At 46.4% G+C, this 16,236-nt stretch overlaps 1 protein-coding gene across 1 annotated transcript in view; it reads right to left on the reverse strand.

Moving 5' to 3' along the window:
• The window catches only part of LOC140733040 (alpha-tectorin-like), a 43,721-nt gene that overhangs the window by 11,591 nt on the left and 15,894 nt on the right, over positions 1 to 16,236 (reverse strand). The window contains exons 9-13 of the mRNA XM_073055833.1: positions 11,859 to 12,058; positions 10,102 to 10,482; positions 9,150 to 9,391; positions 6,999 to 7,267; positions 3,435 to 3,554 (exon numbers count right to left, since the gene is read on the reverse strand). Coding sequence (XP_072911934.1) covers positions 3,435 to 3,554; positions 6,999 to 7,267; positions 9,150 to 9,391; positions 10,102 to 10,482; positions 11,859 to 12,058 — 1,212 coding nt within the window. The remainder of the gene's footprint in view (positions 1 to 3,434; positions 3,555 to 6,998; positions 7,268 to 9,149; positions 9,392 to 10,101; positions 10,483 to 11,858; positions 12,059 to 16,236) is intronic.

Here is a 16,236-nt window from a genome sequence, read left to right on the forward strand (position 1 = left end):
ACTGAAGATTGACAGGGTCAGTTTCCTGGGGAGTGAAGATCAACAATAGCCTGTCCAGGTACAAACAAGCATACACCATGGACCTAAGTTTTATACAGCTGCCATGTGCCACGTTCTTACTCTTGTATTCATCCCCAACCGATGAAGACAAGCATGACATTTGCTTTCTTCACCAACTTGTCTTCTTATGTTGCCACTTGCAAGGAGCGATGGACTTGAAACCCAATATCCCTCTGTGTATATACAGAGAAAAACTTTGTTTTACATGCCATCCATACAGAACATTTCATTGGATATCTGCATCCAACACATCATCTTACACAATGTCCCCCATCTGCAAAGGGATCCTACCACTAACCACCTCTCCACAGGGATTGCTCCCTCTGCAATTCCCTTGTCCATTCATCTCTCCCGGCACTTATCTCTGCAAGCGGCCCAAGTGCTATACCTGTCCATTCTCCTCCTCCCTTACCTCCATTCAGGGCCCCAAACGGTCCTTCCAGGCGAGGGGACAATTCATCTGTAAGTCTGCCAGGGTCGAATATTGTGCCAGGTGTTCTGATGTGGTTCTACATTGGTGACACCCGTTGTAAACCGGGGGACACCAACGCTCCATCTGCAAAAAGCTGAAGATCCCAGTGGCCGAACATTTTAATTTTGATTCCCATTCTCAATCCGACATGGACTCCACGGTCTCTTCTTTTGCCAAGATGGGACCACTATCAGGATGGAGGGGCTACAGCCTCCAACCTGATGGCATGAATATTGAATTTTCCTCTTCTTCTATTCCCCACTCTAGCTTTTTACGTCTTCTCATCTCTATCACCGCTCCCTGGGTCCCATCTTCCTTCCCTTTCTCCTATGGTCTGTTCTCCTTGCCTATCAGATTCTTTCCTCTCCAGCTCTTTACCTTTCCTACCCACCTGGCTTCACCTTTCAGCTTTTAGCTATCCTCCTTCCACTCCCCCCACCTTCTGTCTTCCCCCTTCCTTTTCAGATCTGAAGAAGGGTCTCGGCCCAAAACATCAACTGCTGATACATTTCCACAGATGCTCCCTGGCCTGCCGAGTTCCTCCAGCATTTTGTGGCAGTTGCTTTGGATTTCCAGTGCCTTCAAACTTGCTTGTGTTCATTATTTCATTGCAATGCTGCGTTGAGGAGTACAAGGGAAAAGCACAGCGAGCCATAATAAACTGTGACAATTACACAGAAAGTATAATGCAGGCAGACAATAAGGTGTAAAGTCACGATGAAGCAGGATGCAAGGTCAGAAGGCCGTCTTGTCATACTGGAAGATTATTCAAAAGTCTTTTAACAGCAGAGTAGAAGCTGTCCTTGAGCCTGCTCATTGGGGGTGGGGGATAAAGGGAGAGTGTCCATGGTCGGTGAGGTCTTTGATTATGTTGGCTGCCTTACTGAACAGGTGAGAAGTGCAGAGTCCGTGGAGGGGGGACCGGTTTCTGTGATGTACTGAGCTGTGTCCAAAACTCTGTGCAGTTTCTTGCCGTCTCAGGCAGGGTAGTTACTGTCAAGCCGTGACGCATCCAAATAGGAGCTTTCTCAATGGTTCATCGATAAGAATCATTGATAGCCATTGGGGACATTCTGGATTTCTTGTGTGGAAGTCTGAGCTCTTGATGTGTAAGGGATAGTATATTGACTGGCTGCATCACGGCCTGGTATGGAAACAACGATGCCCTTGAGCGGCTTAATCATCAAGCTCTTGAAGCCAAGGGGATAACTTCACTCATCTTCACTTGCCTCATCATTGAAATCTACCAACAATCTTTGGACCCACTTAGGCGGATTCTGCATCTCATGTTCTTGGTATGGATGTATTTATTTATTTATCTATTTATCTATCAATTAATCTGTCTATTTCTTTGTTTATTCACTCATTCATCCATCAATTAATCTATCTATTGATTGATTGATTGATTGATTGATGTATTGTCTTTTGCACACTGATTGAATGCCCAAATTGGTGGGATCTTTCAATGATTCTGTTATGTCTAACATTCTATTATGGATTTATAGAGTATGCCCACAAGGAAATGAATCTCAAGGTTATATATGTTGACATATATGTACTTTGATAATTATTTTACTTTGAACTTTGAAACCAGAGTATGACTAGAATACAAAATCAAAGATGAACTGCTGAGAATTTACAAGGCACAGGTTTGACCATATTTGGAATATTTTTAGCAATTTTGGGCCCATATCTAAGGAAGAATGCACCGACATTGGAGAGGGTCCAGAAGAGGTCCACAAGAAGGATCACCGAATGAAAAGCTTAATGTATGAGGAGCGTTTGATGTCTTTGGGCGTGTACTTGATGGAGTTCAAAAGGATGGGGGAAGGGGTGTATCTTATTGAGAATGCCTGATAGTGGAAGTCCTAGATAGCATGGATGTTTAGATTTTTCCATCTCTATGAGGGCACAGCATCAGAGTCTTTAGAACTAAGATGAGGTGAAATTTCTTCAGCCAGCAGGGGATGAATCGATGCAATTTGTTCCAAATTTGGGTGTATTTAAGATGAACATTTTGAGATGCTTAATTAGTAGGGGTTCTTGAGGGTTATGGAGTGAATGCGTGAGAGTGGAGTTGAAAAAAAAAGTTTTTATGTTTGAATGGCAGACGTAATGGACAAAATGGTTTAATTCTTCTCCTATACCTCATGTTGCACCTGTGCATGCATGCACTTTGCTCTTTGCGCTAAAATGGGCTTTATTTCTTGTTCTAATTGTGTTCTTTCTCACCAAAATATTGATTAATTTATGCTTAGTTTGTATTTATTTCCAATGTCTTTAATTTTCATTTAGCTCTGTGGTTATACGATGCTAATTGTCTATGATGATGTTACAAGCCTTTCACTGCACACGTGCATGACAATACACTAGGCTTTGACAGCCTGGTATCGCAGAGAGTTACAGGTTCAGCCGCCTCCATCATTATTGAGGACATCTTCAAGGGGCTGTGTTTCAAAAAGGCAGCACCCATCATCGAGTACCCTCACCTTCTGGAACAAACTCTCTTATTGTTACCATCAGGGAAAAAAGCACATGATCCTGAAGACTCACTCTCAATGATTTGCGTACAGCTTCTTCCCCTCCGCCATTGGATTCCCGAACAGTCCATGGATACTACGGTATCTTGATATTCCTCTTTCATACTATTTAATTTTTTTGCTACTTGCAACATTGTTATGCTTTGCACGGTACTGTTGCTGCAAAACAACAAATTTCACAGCATAGGAATATCAAGGATAATTAACGCGATTCTGATTCTCGCTACTTTCAGAGTAACGTGCACCCTGTCGGCCTCCGTCAGCCTTGCAGTACTTGCTGTAATGAAAAAATATATTTGCAAATTTATCAGCTGTTCGATAGGAAACAAAACTAATTCAGGAAGAAGAGCTTGTTCTATTACCGTAAGCGCGGTGATTGGCGAGATTGGTTGTCGTATTACAGAAGCAGCCGTAATTGCCTCCTCGCTCTCCACACCACTCTTCCGCCGTGCATTCCTGATCTCTGCATGGATTGGGCATCGCTGAAGAAAACACCAGGGCGTTAGTTCACCGTGAGAATCAAACCTCGATGTATCTACACACACAGACATTCATCGTTGACAGAAACCTGGCTAAATATTCTACCCGCTGTGGACCGTGGAGTGATACACAAGGTTATATAGAACTCTAAACAGTGTTGCGTAGAGTCAGAGAGACCTTGGAGTACATTCCCCCAAGAACGGCATCACAGGCATTCAAGGTTAGACCACACTTGGAGAACTGTGTTCATTTCTGGCAACCTGATTATAGGAAGGATGCAGAGGTTTTAGAGAGGGGGGAGAGGAGTTTTACCAGGACACTGTCAGGATTAGAGAACATGTCTTATGAGGAAAGTAAAGCAAACGAGCCTTTTCTCTTTGGAATGGAGGAGGATGTGAGGTGATGCAATAGGTGTCTCTAAGAGGCAGAGATAGAATGGACAGCTAGGGACATTATCCAGAGCGAAACTGGCTAATACCAGAGGACATTTCTTTTAAGGCAAGTGAAGGAAAGTTTAGAGGAGATAGCAGAAGGATGGGCTTTTCCACCAGGAGTGGTAAATGCATGAAATACACTGCTGGAGTGTAGAAGAGGCATACACATTAAGGATATTTAAGGGCCTTTTAGGTAGGGATATGAATGAAAAGAAAATGGAGGACTATGTGGGAAGGAATGGTTAGACCAAACATGCAGTAGATTAAAATATTGGCGTAACATTGTCGTATGAGGATAAATTGAACGAGCTGGGGCTTTTCTTTTGAAGTGAGGGAGGATGAGAGGCAACTTTATAGAGGTATACAAGATGATAGGAGGGATCGATAGTGTAGAGAGCCAGAGACTTTTTTTTTCCAATACAAGGGTGCATAATCTCAAGGTGTCTGGAGGAACATATTGGTGGTGGTGGGGAGGATGTCAGAGGTAATTCAAAAGTAAGTTTTTTTTAAAATCAGAGGTATGTGTGTGTGTGTGTGTGTGTGTGTGTGTGTGTGTGTGTGTGTGTGTGTGTGTGTGCGTGCGTGTGTGTGTGTGTGTGTGTGTGTGTGTGTGTGTGTGTGTGTGTGTGTGTGTGTGTGTTTGTGTGTAACACACGACCAAGATAGTGGTAGTACATGTAAATACTCGCGAGATATTTAAGAAACTGCCTATCGCGAGATAGGCAGATGAATGATACAAAATGGAGGGCAATATAGGAAGGAAGTGTTCGATTGATCTCAGTGTAGCTTAAAAGTCCAGGACGCACTATAGGCCAAAGGGCCCATACTGTGCTGTTTATTCCTAGGTGTGTAGGGGAATGAAGGGTGGCTTCTAGTGGGTGGACAAAACCATGAGGGGAATGGACAAGGTGAGGGTATTGTCTTTTCCCTTCTTTCTGGGAAATCAAGAACTAGAGGGCGGAGGTTCAAGGTAGGATGGGAAAGATTTAATACGACCATTTTACTCAAAGGGTGGCTTATATGTGCAATGAGCTGCCAGTGAAAGTGATGAGGGCAGCTACAATAACAACTTTTAAAAGACATTTGGAAAGGTAAATGGATAGGAAAGGTTTAGAGGGATATCGACCAAATGCAGGAAAATTGAACTATTTTGGACTGGACACCGTGGTTGGCATGAATTGGTTGGGCCGAAAAGGCTGCTTTCACCAACTCGTTGAGAAACTCAAAGAGTGGAGCTTGTTCAGCCTACAGAGGCAGGGTCTGTCCTTCCTGAAGGCTGAAGGGTGGACTTTATCGAGGCATACTAGGTCACCAAAGTCAGATCGGATGGAGTAACCTTTCTCTGCAGAGCAGGGATGTCTGAAGGTTTAGGGTGAGCATATGTGGGTTCGGAGGAATCTGTTTTTATAATCCCTCCCTTCCCAGAGGGTGTTTGGGATCTGGGAAACACTGCCTGAGCTCCAGTGCTTCCCAGGACCCTGTCCTTCACTGTTCAGAGTGAACTCTTCACCATTCTCTGACCTGCATGAGAACATAAGAAAATCTGGCCGAATGGTGCCACGACGACAATCTCTTACTCAATGTCTGCAAAACCAAAGAGCTGATTATCGAGAACATGCGGAAGAAGTCGGAGGCCCAGGAAGCAGTCCTCATTAGGGATCAGAGGTGGAGAGGGTCAGTAACTGTAAGTTGTTTGGCATTATCATTTCAGGTATCTGTCCTGGAACCACCAAATATATGCCATCAAAAAGACACGACAACATCTCTATTTTTTTTAGAAGTTTGTGTAGATTCAGCTTGTTATCTAAAACTTTCACAAACTTCCATAGGTACTCAGTGGACAGTATCCAGACTGGCTGCATCACAGCCTGGTTCAGAAACACCAATGTCCAAGATCAGAAAAATACACTAATTTTGTTCATTTACAAATCAATCACATGCACACATCCTTTGGATGAATTCTTCAATTGATAACTATTAGGAACTAGTACACAATTTTATAGTGCTGTAGTGGTATTGGTAGTGTTCTAATGTGCTCCATATTTCACTTGAATACATAATATGTTCGTCAGTTAAATGGTAGTTTGTCTTTTGATACCATTTTAATTATTTCTATGAAACTTCAGCGAATAGGGACAGATGCTTAATTGAGCTAAAATGTACTGGTCCTGAAGTGTCCCAAGTAACTAGAATCCATTGTATTATCATTTGATGTTTTTGTATTTGCACAGATATGCCATCTTTTGCACATTGATCCTTTGTCATTCTTTATTTATGTATAACTTTTCATAAATGCCATAGTATATCTTTTTATGTAAATGCTTGCAAGAAATTGAAACTCATGTGGCATATGCATACCTTGATAATAAACTTAATTTGACTTTGATAAGAAGGCCCAAAGTCCAGCGAATTTTGGTAAATTATCATAAATGTATATATTAGAACCTCTGCCAAAACTTCTAGTGTCCTTAAACACATCCCACCAGGACCTGCGGACATATCTACCAGTTTGCTGATCACTGCACTCTTTAGTGTCAATAACTGTATCGAGGTTCTCTCTTCCCACATAACATCTGTCTTTGGCATGTTGGACGTGCCTTTGTGAAAACCATCAGAAAATGATCTCACAGGCCTCAGCGATAACCACATAATTACCCCTTCTCATCTTACAAGTTCCTATGTTCACTTAAGGCACATTATCCGTTTTATGTAATGACCAAAATTTCTACTGTCCATTTTTTCTATTTCGTGTTTGTTTACTTACATAATCATTCTTCCACTTTTTATTGATTTCTTTGTGTTTCTTCTCTTCTTTTTGAAGTCTTCCTTATCATTCAGTTTCCCACTAACTTTCTCTAGGACTAAGGTCACCCTGACCAAAATAAAATTGAGAAGAATTCCTCCCCAGACCCCTTGCACTTGAAGCTATGCCCTCTCGTACCACACCCCTCTTTCATGTAGCAAGAGACTTTCTTTTTCTAGAACATAGGAATGAATAAAAATAGTTCTTACGGCAAATTCTGGGATTGCGCCAGGCGGGAACATGCACTCCCTCGAGGATGCATCCTTTCTCGTAAGAGGTGATGGTTCTGCAAAGCCGTGTACCATTTGAGCCGTGGAGGCACAGGTCGTACACACAGGACCTGTAATAGTTCTCAGGGTCCAGACGACGGTGACATGCAGCGAAGGGTCCCGCGATGTCGAGGATGATGGAGCACTGGGACTCAAAAGAGGGAGACTGGGGGCACCGAGGTTCGGTCACATTGGAGTTATCTTCACACCTACAGGCAAACAAACTTCAGTGTATGGCAGGTCAGTTATGTTAGTAGGCTATTTTGGCTGCGTGAGACCCGTTCACCCGTGAGGGAGTGTGTGTGAAGGAGGGGTACCCCATGTGTGTGTAAACGATTGACAGAAAGAGACAGAGAGACAGAAATAAAGAAACAAAGAGAGAGAGAGAGAGAGAGAGAGAGAGAGTGAGACACAGAGACAGAGACAGAGACAGACAGACAGACAGACAGACAGACAGACAGACAGAGAGATAGAGATATCTCCTCCAGTGGCGGGTGAAAGGGCCTGTTTCTGTACTGTACAACTCGATGCCTCCGACACTCGGTGATGTTAATCCCATTTCCTTCTCCTTCACATTCGTATCCACTCTGCCCCCAACACCCCCCCCCACCCGCTGCCCTACCTCCAAGATACTCCACTCGCCCAGACACCAGGTGGAAATTTACAGTGATTGTATAACCCACTGACCCCGTATCTCTGGTTTGTGGGACAGAACCGCCTTCTCCCTAGAAGCTGTTAATTTTTGCACAAGTTGCTAGGGTAGTAAAGAATGCAGACAACAGGGTTGCCTTTATTAGTCATCGTATGTAGATTTAAAACTCTGGTTGAGATTATCGTATTCAGTTCTGGTCACCATGTTACAGGAAGGATTTTGAGACTACAATGAGGGTGCAGAAGAGGTTCCCCGGGATGCTATTTGTATCAAAGGGAATGAACTATAAGGGGAATTTGGACAAACCTTGGTTGTTTTCTCTGTAGTGGCCGAGGCTAGGGGAGAGCGGAAATAAGTTTATGAGATTACGAGGTAGATAGAAAGAGTAAAGAAGTGGAATGGTTTCCTGCAATGTAATATCTAATATCAGAGGGCATGCATTTAAGGTGAGAGGGAAAGTTCAAAGGAGGTGTGTGGGGCAAATTAAACTACAATCAGCTCTCTCCTTACACAATGTCCATATCCCTGTATATTCATGTGTGTCTAACTCTAAGAGCCTCTTAAATGCACCTATCGAATCAACCTTCACCAACCCCCTCCCCAGAGCAGCGCACTCCAGACCCCCACCGCTCACTATGTAACAATGCCCCACACAACTCCTTTGAAACTGTTCCTGCTCACCTTAAATCTATGCCCTGTAATATGAGATATTTCAACACTGGGGAGAAAGAAACCGCCTATCTACTCTGTCTATGCCTCTAATAATCTTATTGACTACAATCAGGCCTCTGCCGCTCCAGAGAAGTTAATAGGACAGGGAAGAAAGTGTTTGGCACTCTTCCTTCACCACTCCAGGCACTGAGTACAGGAGATGGGACGTCATGCTACAATCAATACAAGATGTTGGAGAGACAGCACTTGGAGAACTGTGTGCAGTTCTTGCCCCCCAGCTATAGGAAGAATGCCATTGGACTGGAGAGGTACAGGAGGCTGGGCAGGCTGGGTCTGTTTTCCAGGAGTGAAGGGGGTTGCGGGGTGACCTTATAGAGGTTTATAAAACCATGAGGGATATAGATGACGTGGACAGTCACAGTTTTCCCCTGGGGTCGGGGAGTCTAAAACCAGGGGGCACAGTTTAAGATGGGAAGCGAAAGATTTCCACAGAAACGAATCGAAGGAGCTGGAGGAGGAAATGGTAGAACCAGATACAACGAAGACCTTCAAAAGATATTTGGACAAATACTTGGATAGGAAAAGTTCATAAGGATTGATCGCGGAGTAGGTTAATAGGTTGACTCAACACTGTGGGCTGAAAGGCCTATCCTGGCTGTACAGTTCCATGTGCTCAGATGCTTTCCCTAAGCAAATGGGACTGTATAAACAAGTGTTCTGCAGGCCATTCCCACCTCTGAGAGCTGTTGGTGATTCCCTAGAGGTACCTGGGCTCGCTGCCGTTTCTGGAAGGCTCCAGATCGTCATCAGAAGGATCGTCATTCCAGTTGCCACACATCCCACGCAGGAAGCCGGCGTAGGACGGTCCCACCCTCACAAAGATGGTCCCTTCCCCATCGAAACGCACTTCCAGCTGGGATGCTGTGACTGCTATGGCATCGCCACCCACATTAGATAAGCTGGCGACGGAGGGAATGGTGAAGGGGAGAGAGATGAGTGTCCCATTCATCTGAGTGGAAACGCAAGATCAGAAGTTAGTCCGGATGTCCACTTGATACCATTCTGCCTTCCTCCACTCCATGCCGTCACTCAGGTCTGAGGTCAGACACAGAGTGAAGCTCTATCTACTCCATCCCATCGTACACTCCTGAGGTCAGACACAGAGTAAAGCTCCCTCCACACTGTCCCATCGCGCACTCATAACATCAGCTACAAATGGGAGCTCCTTCCTCATAATCCCATCAATTTTGATTTTATTGTCTGATGTTCAAGTCCATGTGTGCACGGGTGCAAAGAAAAACTTGCTTGCCGCAGCATCACAGGCACCGAGCATCGGAGACACAACATTCACAAGCACTGTAGTGTAAAGGTCAGCGCAGCACTTTACACTACCAGCCTCACTGATCCTGGTTCAATTCACGCGCTTGCAGCCCATGGGTTTCCTCGTGATGCTCCGGTTTCCTAGCGCATTAACCAGTGTTGGTAAGTAGTTGCCATCCTATGTTGACACCAGAGGTTTGGCGACCCTTGCGGGCTGCATTACGCTGCACGATACTCTATGCAATCACTACTACATTCTGTGACACACACTATTCTGATCAATGATACTGACTCCTGTCCACACACTCTAGTCTACCTCCTACTGTACGCTACTCACTAAACTCACTACGCTACTCGCCACGCTGCTTGACTCTTCGTGGTTCATCCCTCGCGACTCACCGTCGGCGGCCTTCCCCTCTCAAGTACGAAGTCGGCGCCCACCAGCTGGACCCTGACACGGGTGACCCCCTCTGCCATCTCGCCCTCCTGCCACTTCTCCGCCGTCACTCGGAACCAGGGGGCAGAGGCATTGCAGCAGACCTCGGCCAGCGTGTGGGTGCAGTGACCGCGGAGGCGGGCCGGTCGGCCGTCGAAGCTGAGGAGGTGGGCCCCTCCGCCTGTGACGGTGCAGAGGGCCTGGGCGGTGAAGCAGCCCCTCCTGCCCCCGCGGATGGTGCATATCTCCCCGGCCCCACAGCCCAAGGGGACGCAGTGGACCCTTCTTCCTTGGGAGCACTGGCACACCTCTGCACACTCCGGAGACACCTTTCGCTCTCCCAACTGCAAATAGATAGAACAACATTAGTTCCTAGCTGAGGGACAGCCACTGCAACAGTGTGTAAAAACACTGGCTCGAATCTCCGGAATACGGGTTTGATTCCAACCCCCAGTGCTGTTTGCGTGACAGAGTATTTGTGTGCAAAATAGAATATGTGTGCATTAGAGACAGTGTGTGTGTAAGAGGGCAAGAGACCGAGGGAGAGAGAGAGAGAGAGAGAGAGAGAGAGAGAGAGAGAGAGAGAGAGAGAGAGAAAGAGAGAGAGAGAGAGCCAGAGACAGCGAGCGAGACAGAGACAGATAGAGAGACGTGTATGTGTGTGTGTGTGTGTGTGTGTATGTGTGTGTGTGTGTGTGTGTGTATGTGTGTGTGTGTGTGTGTGTGTGTGTGTGTGTGTGTGTGTGTGTGTGTGTGTGTGTGTGTGAGAGAGAGAGAGAGAGACGCATAGAGATAATGCATCTGTTTGTGCATGTTAGGGACAGTGCGTGCGAAACACAATGTGTGCATGTGCGTTGGAAGAGGAAACTACATACGTGTACAGCAATTCACACAAAACGCTGGAGAAACTCCGCAGGCCAGACAGCATCCATGGAAAAGAGTAAAAGAGTTGATGTTTTGGGCCCGGACCCTCGTCGACTCTTTTCCATAGATGTTGCTTGGCCTGCTTGCTGAGTTCCTCCAGCATTTTGTATGTTGTTTTGGATTTCCAGCATCTTCAGATTTTCTCGGGTTTGTGTACGTTCTTGTGTAGGTGAAATAGATAATTCTGTGTGCACTTTAGCTACAGTGCGTGAGAGAGAGGCAGACAGATCGAGACAGAGACGGACACACACAGCGCACGAGCGAGGGGGAGAGGGCGCGTGAGACACAGAGAGAGAAACACAGAGCCAGAGACAGAGAGAGTGCGTAAGAGAGAGGGGGGAGACGGGGAGAGGGGGGAGAGGGGGAGAGGGGGAGGGGGGAGAAATGAGGAAGAGAGAGGAGGAGGAGAGAGGAGGAGAAGAGAGGGGAGGAGGAGAGGGGAGGAGAGGGGGGGAAGCGAGAGAGAGCGAGCTGGAAAGATAGGAGGAAAGAGAGGGGGCGAAAGAGAGAGGGGAGAGAGGGGGAGAGGGGGAGAGGGGGGAGACGGGGAGAGGGGGGAGAGGGGGAGAGGGGGAGGGGGGAGAAATGAGGAAGAGAGAGGAGGAGGAGAGAGGAGGAGAAGAGAGGGGAGGAGGAGAGGGGAGGAGAGGGGGAGAAGCGAGAGAGAGCGAGAGAGAAAGAAATGAGTATGTAAATATGTGCGAAAAAACTCGCAGCCTCGGGCCACCGTGGTTCACGGGCCCAGTTGTGCGTAAGACCGCGACGAGACTGAGCTCTGCTTGACTCCCTCTCTTGCCTTCATGTAGACACCGTGATGTAAACAGCCGCAGCGATCCCGGGGGACGCATTCGCTCCCGTCGCGGAAGTATCCCGGATCACAGAAACACCCTTCCGAGCACGACTCGTTGCAGTGTAAAGTGGAGGAATTGAAGACACAATCCCGGTCGCACACATTCCCACACGCCTCATAGTGACTGTTGGTCGGACACCGGATGCCTGGAAGAGAGACCGACAGAATAAACCTCGCCAACGCTCTGAGCAATGCTCTCAAACCCTCTCTACATGAACTCTGTACATTTTGCTGCCTCGGTGAAGCCAAGAAAGCTTGCCGTGCCCTTGATTCCCCCGGAAGCTAAACAAATTCAGCGTGTTCCCGATGCCCCTCCCTGATTTATTACCATTATCAATAGAAACTTCCCCGCGTGAGGCGGAGTCTTTGATTACATTGGCTGTTTTTCCAAGGCGGCGAGGTAAACACGTGCAATGAAAAACTTACTTGCAGTAACATCACAGGCTCACGTCAGCATGACATAAACAAAATTCAACAGAAAAAAAAATATTCTACAAGAAATAACACGATTAGAAGAACAAAAGTCCATTGTAGTGCAAAGTTGTTATACTGAGGCAGTGATTAGGGTTGTGCCGGTTGGTTCAAGAACCGAATTGTTGAAGGTAAGTAGCTGTTCCTGAACCTGGTGGTGTGGGACTTCAGGCTTCTATACCCCCTGCCCCATGGTAGTTGAGAGAAGATGGCGTGGCCCGGATGGTGGGGATCTTTGTTGCCTTCTCGAGGCAACGCCTCCTATAGATACTACAGATGGTGTGGAGGGATGCGCCTGTGTTGTATTAGACTGAATCCACAACTTTACAGCTTCCTACGTTCTTGCGCATTCGAATTGCCGTATCAGACCGTGGTGAAACCAATCAGGACATCTGTAGAGGTTTTAAAATATCCGTTGACATTCTTAAGCACCGAGATAGTAAAGACGCCTGCGCGCCTTCTTTGTGTTCGGCCCAGGACAGGTCACCGGAAAGGTGAACTGTCCAGGAATTCAAAGCTTCTCCAGCACTGAACCCTCAGTGTAGACTGACGCATCACAGAAGATGGAGGGAGCGGCAGGCGGTCGCCAGTAAGTTCGTCAAGCGCAGCCACTGTCGTAAATTCAACCGTATTTATCTTCTTTACCCACACTCACGCCGCTGACCGCGACACCCGTGAAGCTACGCAGAAACACGCCTATTTAAACTCGACCTGTGTGGCCCATATCCCTCCAAACCTTTCCCGGCCGTGTACCTGTCCACTCTGTCAGCTCGTTTCGTCACCTACCGCACTAACACAGCACAGAAACAGTCTCTTTGGTCCGACAAGGTTGACCTGTAAATCTCAGCAGCCATTGGTCTGGAAGCTGGAAGGCGTTCGGAAAAGTCATTGCTGTGTCGCCAACGGATCTGGCAAATTTCTACATATGTACAGTGAAGAACATTCTGACAGCTGCTTTATTAGTTCGCGTAGTGGCCAAAATGCAAGAGGCTTCAGAGGGTTGTAGAGTCAGCCAGATTCATCACGGGCACAAGCCTCGGCAGCATCAAGGATATCTTCAAGAGGCGGTGCCGCACGGCATCTATCACTAAGGACCCTTGCCATCCGGTTTGTGTCCTCTTCGCATTACTACTATGAGGGGTGGAGTTAGAGAGCGCGAAGATCCACAGGCAATGTTACAGGAGCAGCTTCTTCCCCTCCGTCATCAGATTTTTGATTGGCCGTGAACACTACTTTTCCATGCTTCCTTTGCATTGTTTATTTATTATTGTAGCAGAATAAATAATTACGTCTGCACTGCACTGCCTCACAAAACTGCAATTGTCATGATTTATTCCGTGACAATAAACTCGACTGTGATTCTGAAGGTTTACGGGGACCTTAGCAGGACTCGATGGACTGAGTTGAGAGGAATAGGTTGGGCAGGCTCAGGTGGGACGTTCGGGGGCTGAGGGGTGACCTGACAGAAATTTATGAAGTCACGAGGGCTACACATAACATGGGTGGTCACAGCCTTTTCTCGTCCTAGGATAGGGAAGTCTAAAACTAGTGGGCAAGGGTTTAAAGTGAGAGTGGAAAGAGAGTGGACGCAGAGGGTGGTGGGTGTGTGGAACCAATTGTCAGAGAAAGTGATAGACGGGGTGCAATCAAAAAGGACATTTGGACAGTAAAAGCCGAGAGGGAATTGGGCCAAACGCAGGCAGGTATGAGTGAATGTCTTGTCAGCATGCCTGGCGGGCCGAAGCGCCCGTTTCTCTGCTGGATAGGTTGGGCTTTTTTATCCCCAGAACGCAGGGGACTGAGGGGAAATCTTATGGCGGTGCACAAGATCATGAGGGGTGTAGATAAGGAGAATGCTCTGTCCGTCTCTTCCCGGGTAGGGTATCGAAAACCAGAGAGCACATGATTAAGGTGAAAGGGAAAAGGATTAAGGGTCGTGTTTTTCCACACAAAGTGAGGTACGAGCTGCCAGGGGAAGTGGCAGAGGCTTGTACAATTACAATCTTTACCCAGGTTTGTGGATAATAAAATGCTTACACTATATGGGTCATATGCGGGCAAATGGGACTGGCTCAGATGGATATAATGCTGCAAAATTTTCTCAATCTGCTAAACTCCAACAGATACAATCCCCAAAAATTCAAACAATGTAATGTAGTGTATATGGTTTTTAGCAGGCATTTGACAAGGTATCCCATGCAAGGCTTATTGAGAAAGTAAGGAGGCATGGGATCCAAGGGGATCTTGCTTTATGGATCCAGAACTGTCTTGCATACAGAAGGCAAAAAGTGGTTGTAGATGGGTCATATTCTGCATGGAGGTTGCCTCAGGGAACTGTTCTGGGACCCCAACTTTTTATGATTTCTTTACATGACCTGAATGAGGAAGTGGGAGGATGGATTAGTAAATTTGATGATGACACAAAGGTTGGGGGTGCTGTGGATAGTTTAGAGGGCTGTCAGAGGTTACAGCGGGCCATTCATGGGATACAGAACTGGGTTGAGAAGTGGCAAATGTTGTTCCAGCAGGATAAATGTGAGGTGGTTCATTTTGGTAGGTCAAATGTGATGGCAGAATATAGTATTAATAGTAAGACTCCTGGCTGTGTTGAGGATCAGAGGGATCTTGGGGTCCGAGTTCATAGGACAATGAAAGCTGCTGCGCAGTTTGACTGTGTGGTTAAGAAGGCATACAGTGTATTGGCCTTCATCAATCGTGGGACTGAGTTCAAGTGCCGAGTGGACCCTGGTCAGAACCCACCTGGAGTACTGTGCTCTGTTCTGGTCACCTCACTACAGGAAGGATGTGTAAACTATAGTAAGGGTGCAGAGGAGATTTACAAGGATGTTTCCTGTTGGGGAGCCTACCTTATGAGAATAGGTGGAGAGAACTTGGCCTTTTTTCCTTGGAGCGATGAAGGATGAGAGATTACATGATAGAGGTGTATAAGAAGATTGAGAGGCAATGATCATCAATGATAGTCAGAGGCTTAATCGCAGGGCTGAAATGGCTAACAAGAGAGGGTACAGTTTTAAAGTGCTTGGAAGTAAATGCAGAGGAGATATCAAGGGTAAGTTGTTTTTTTTTAAACGCTGAGAGTTATGAGTGCGTGGAATAGGCTGCGAGTGATGGTGGTGGAGGTGGATACGATAGGGTCTTTTAAGAGACACCTGAATAGGTACGTGACGTTGGAAAATTAGAGTGCTATGGGTAATGCGAGGTAGTTTCTAAAGTATGTACATGTTCAGCATTGCATTGTGGGCTGAAGAGTCTGTATAGTGCTGCAGGTTTCCCATGTTTCTAACAATCCCTTGCGAGGCTCCCCACCCATTCCTCAGATTAGTTCATAGTGACCCCAGTCTTATCCTGGTAACACGAGATCTCGTGGGATCCAGGTAGAGTTGGTTAATTGGATACATAATCCCTCAGTGGTAGGAAGCAGAGGGTGTTTCTTGTATTGGAAGCACGGGACTGGTGGTGTTCAGAGCCCTGAGCTGTGACTATCTGCTTCAGTCTTTGTGATTGTCATCTACATCAATGATTTTTAGAAGGCATGATTCATGAATTTGCAGATGACACCACAATAGGCAGTGTCGTTGATAGTAAAGGTGTTCATCAGGATTTACAAGATAGGTTACGTAAGTGGGCTGAGAAATAGCAAGTGAAGTTTAATTTGGTTAAGTGTGAGGTTTTGCATTTTGGGAAGACAAAGGATGGCAGGATTTTTCACAATAAATTTTAATATCCTGGAGGGCGTTGTAGAAAGCAGGGACCGAGAGGTACAGGTACATGGTTCCCTAAAAATTGTGACACCGGTAGACAGGACAGCAAAGAGGGCGGTTGGCACGCTGCC

Source organism: Hemitrygon akajei, chromosome 1, assembly GCF_048418815.1.
Source record: "Hemitrygon akajei chromosome 1, sHemAka1.3, whole genome shotgun sequence".
Lineage (NCBI taxonomy): Eukaryota > Metazoa > Chordata > Chondrichthyes > Myliobatiformes > Dasyatidae > Hemitrygon > Hemitrygon akajei.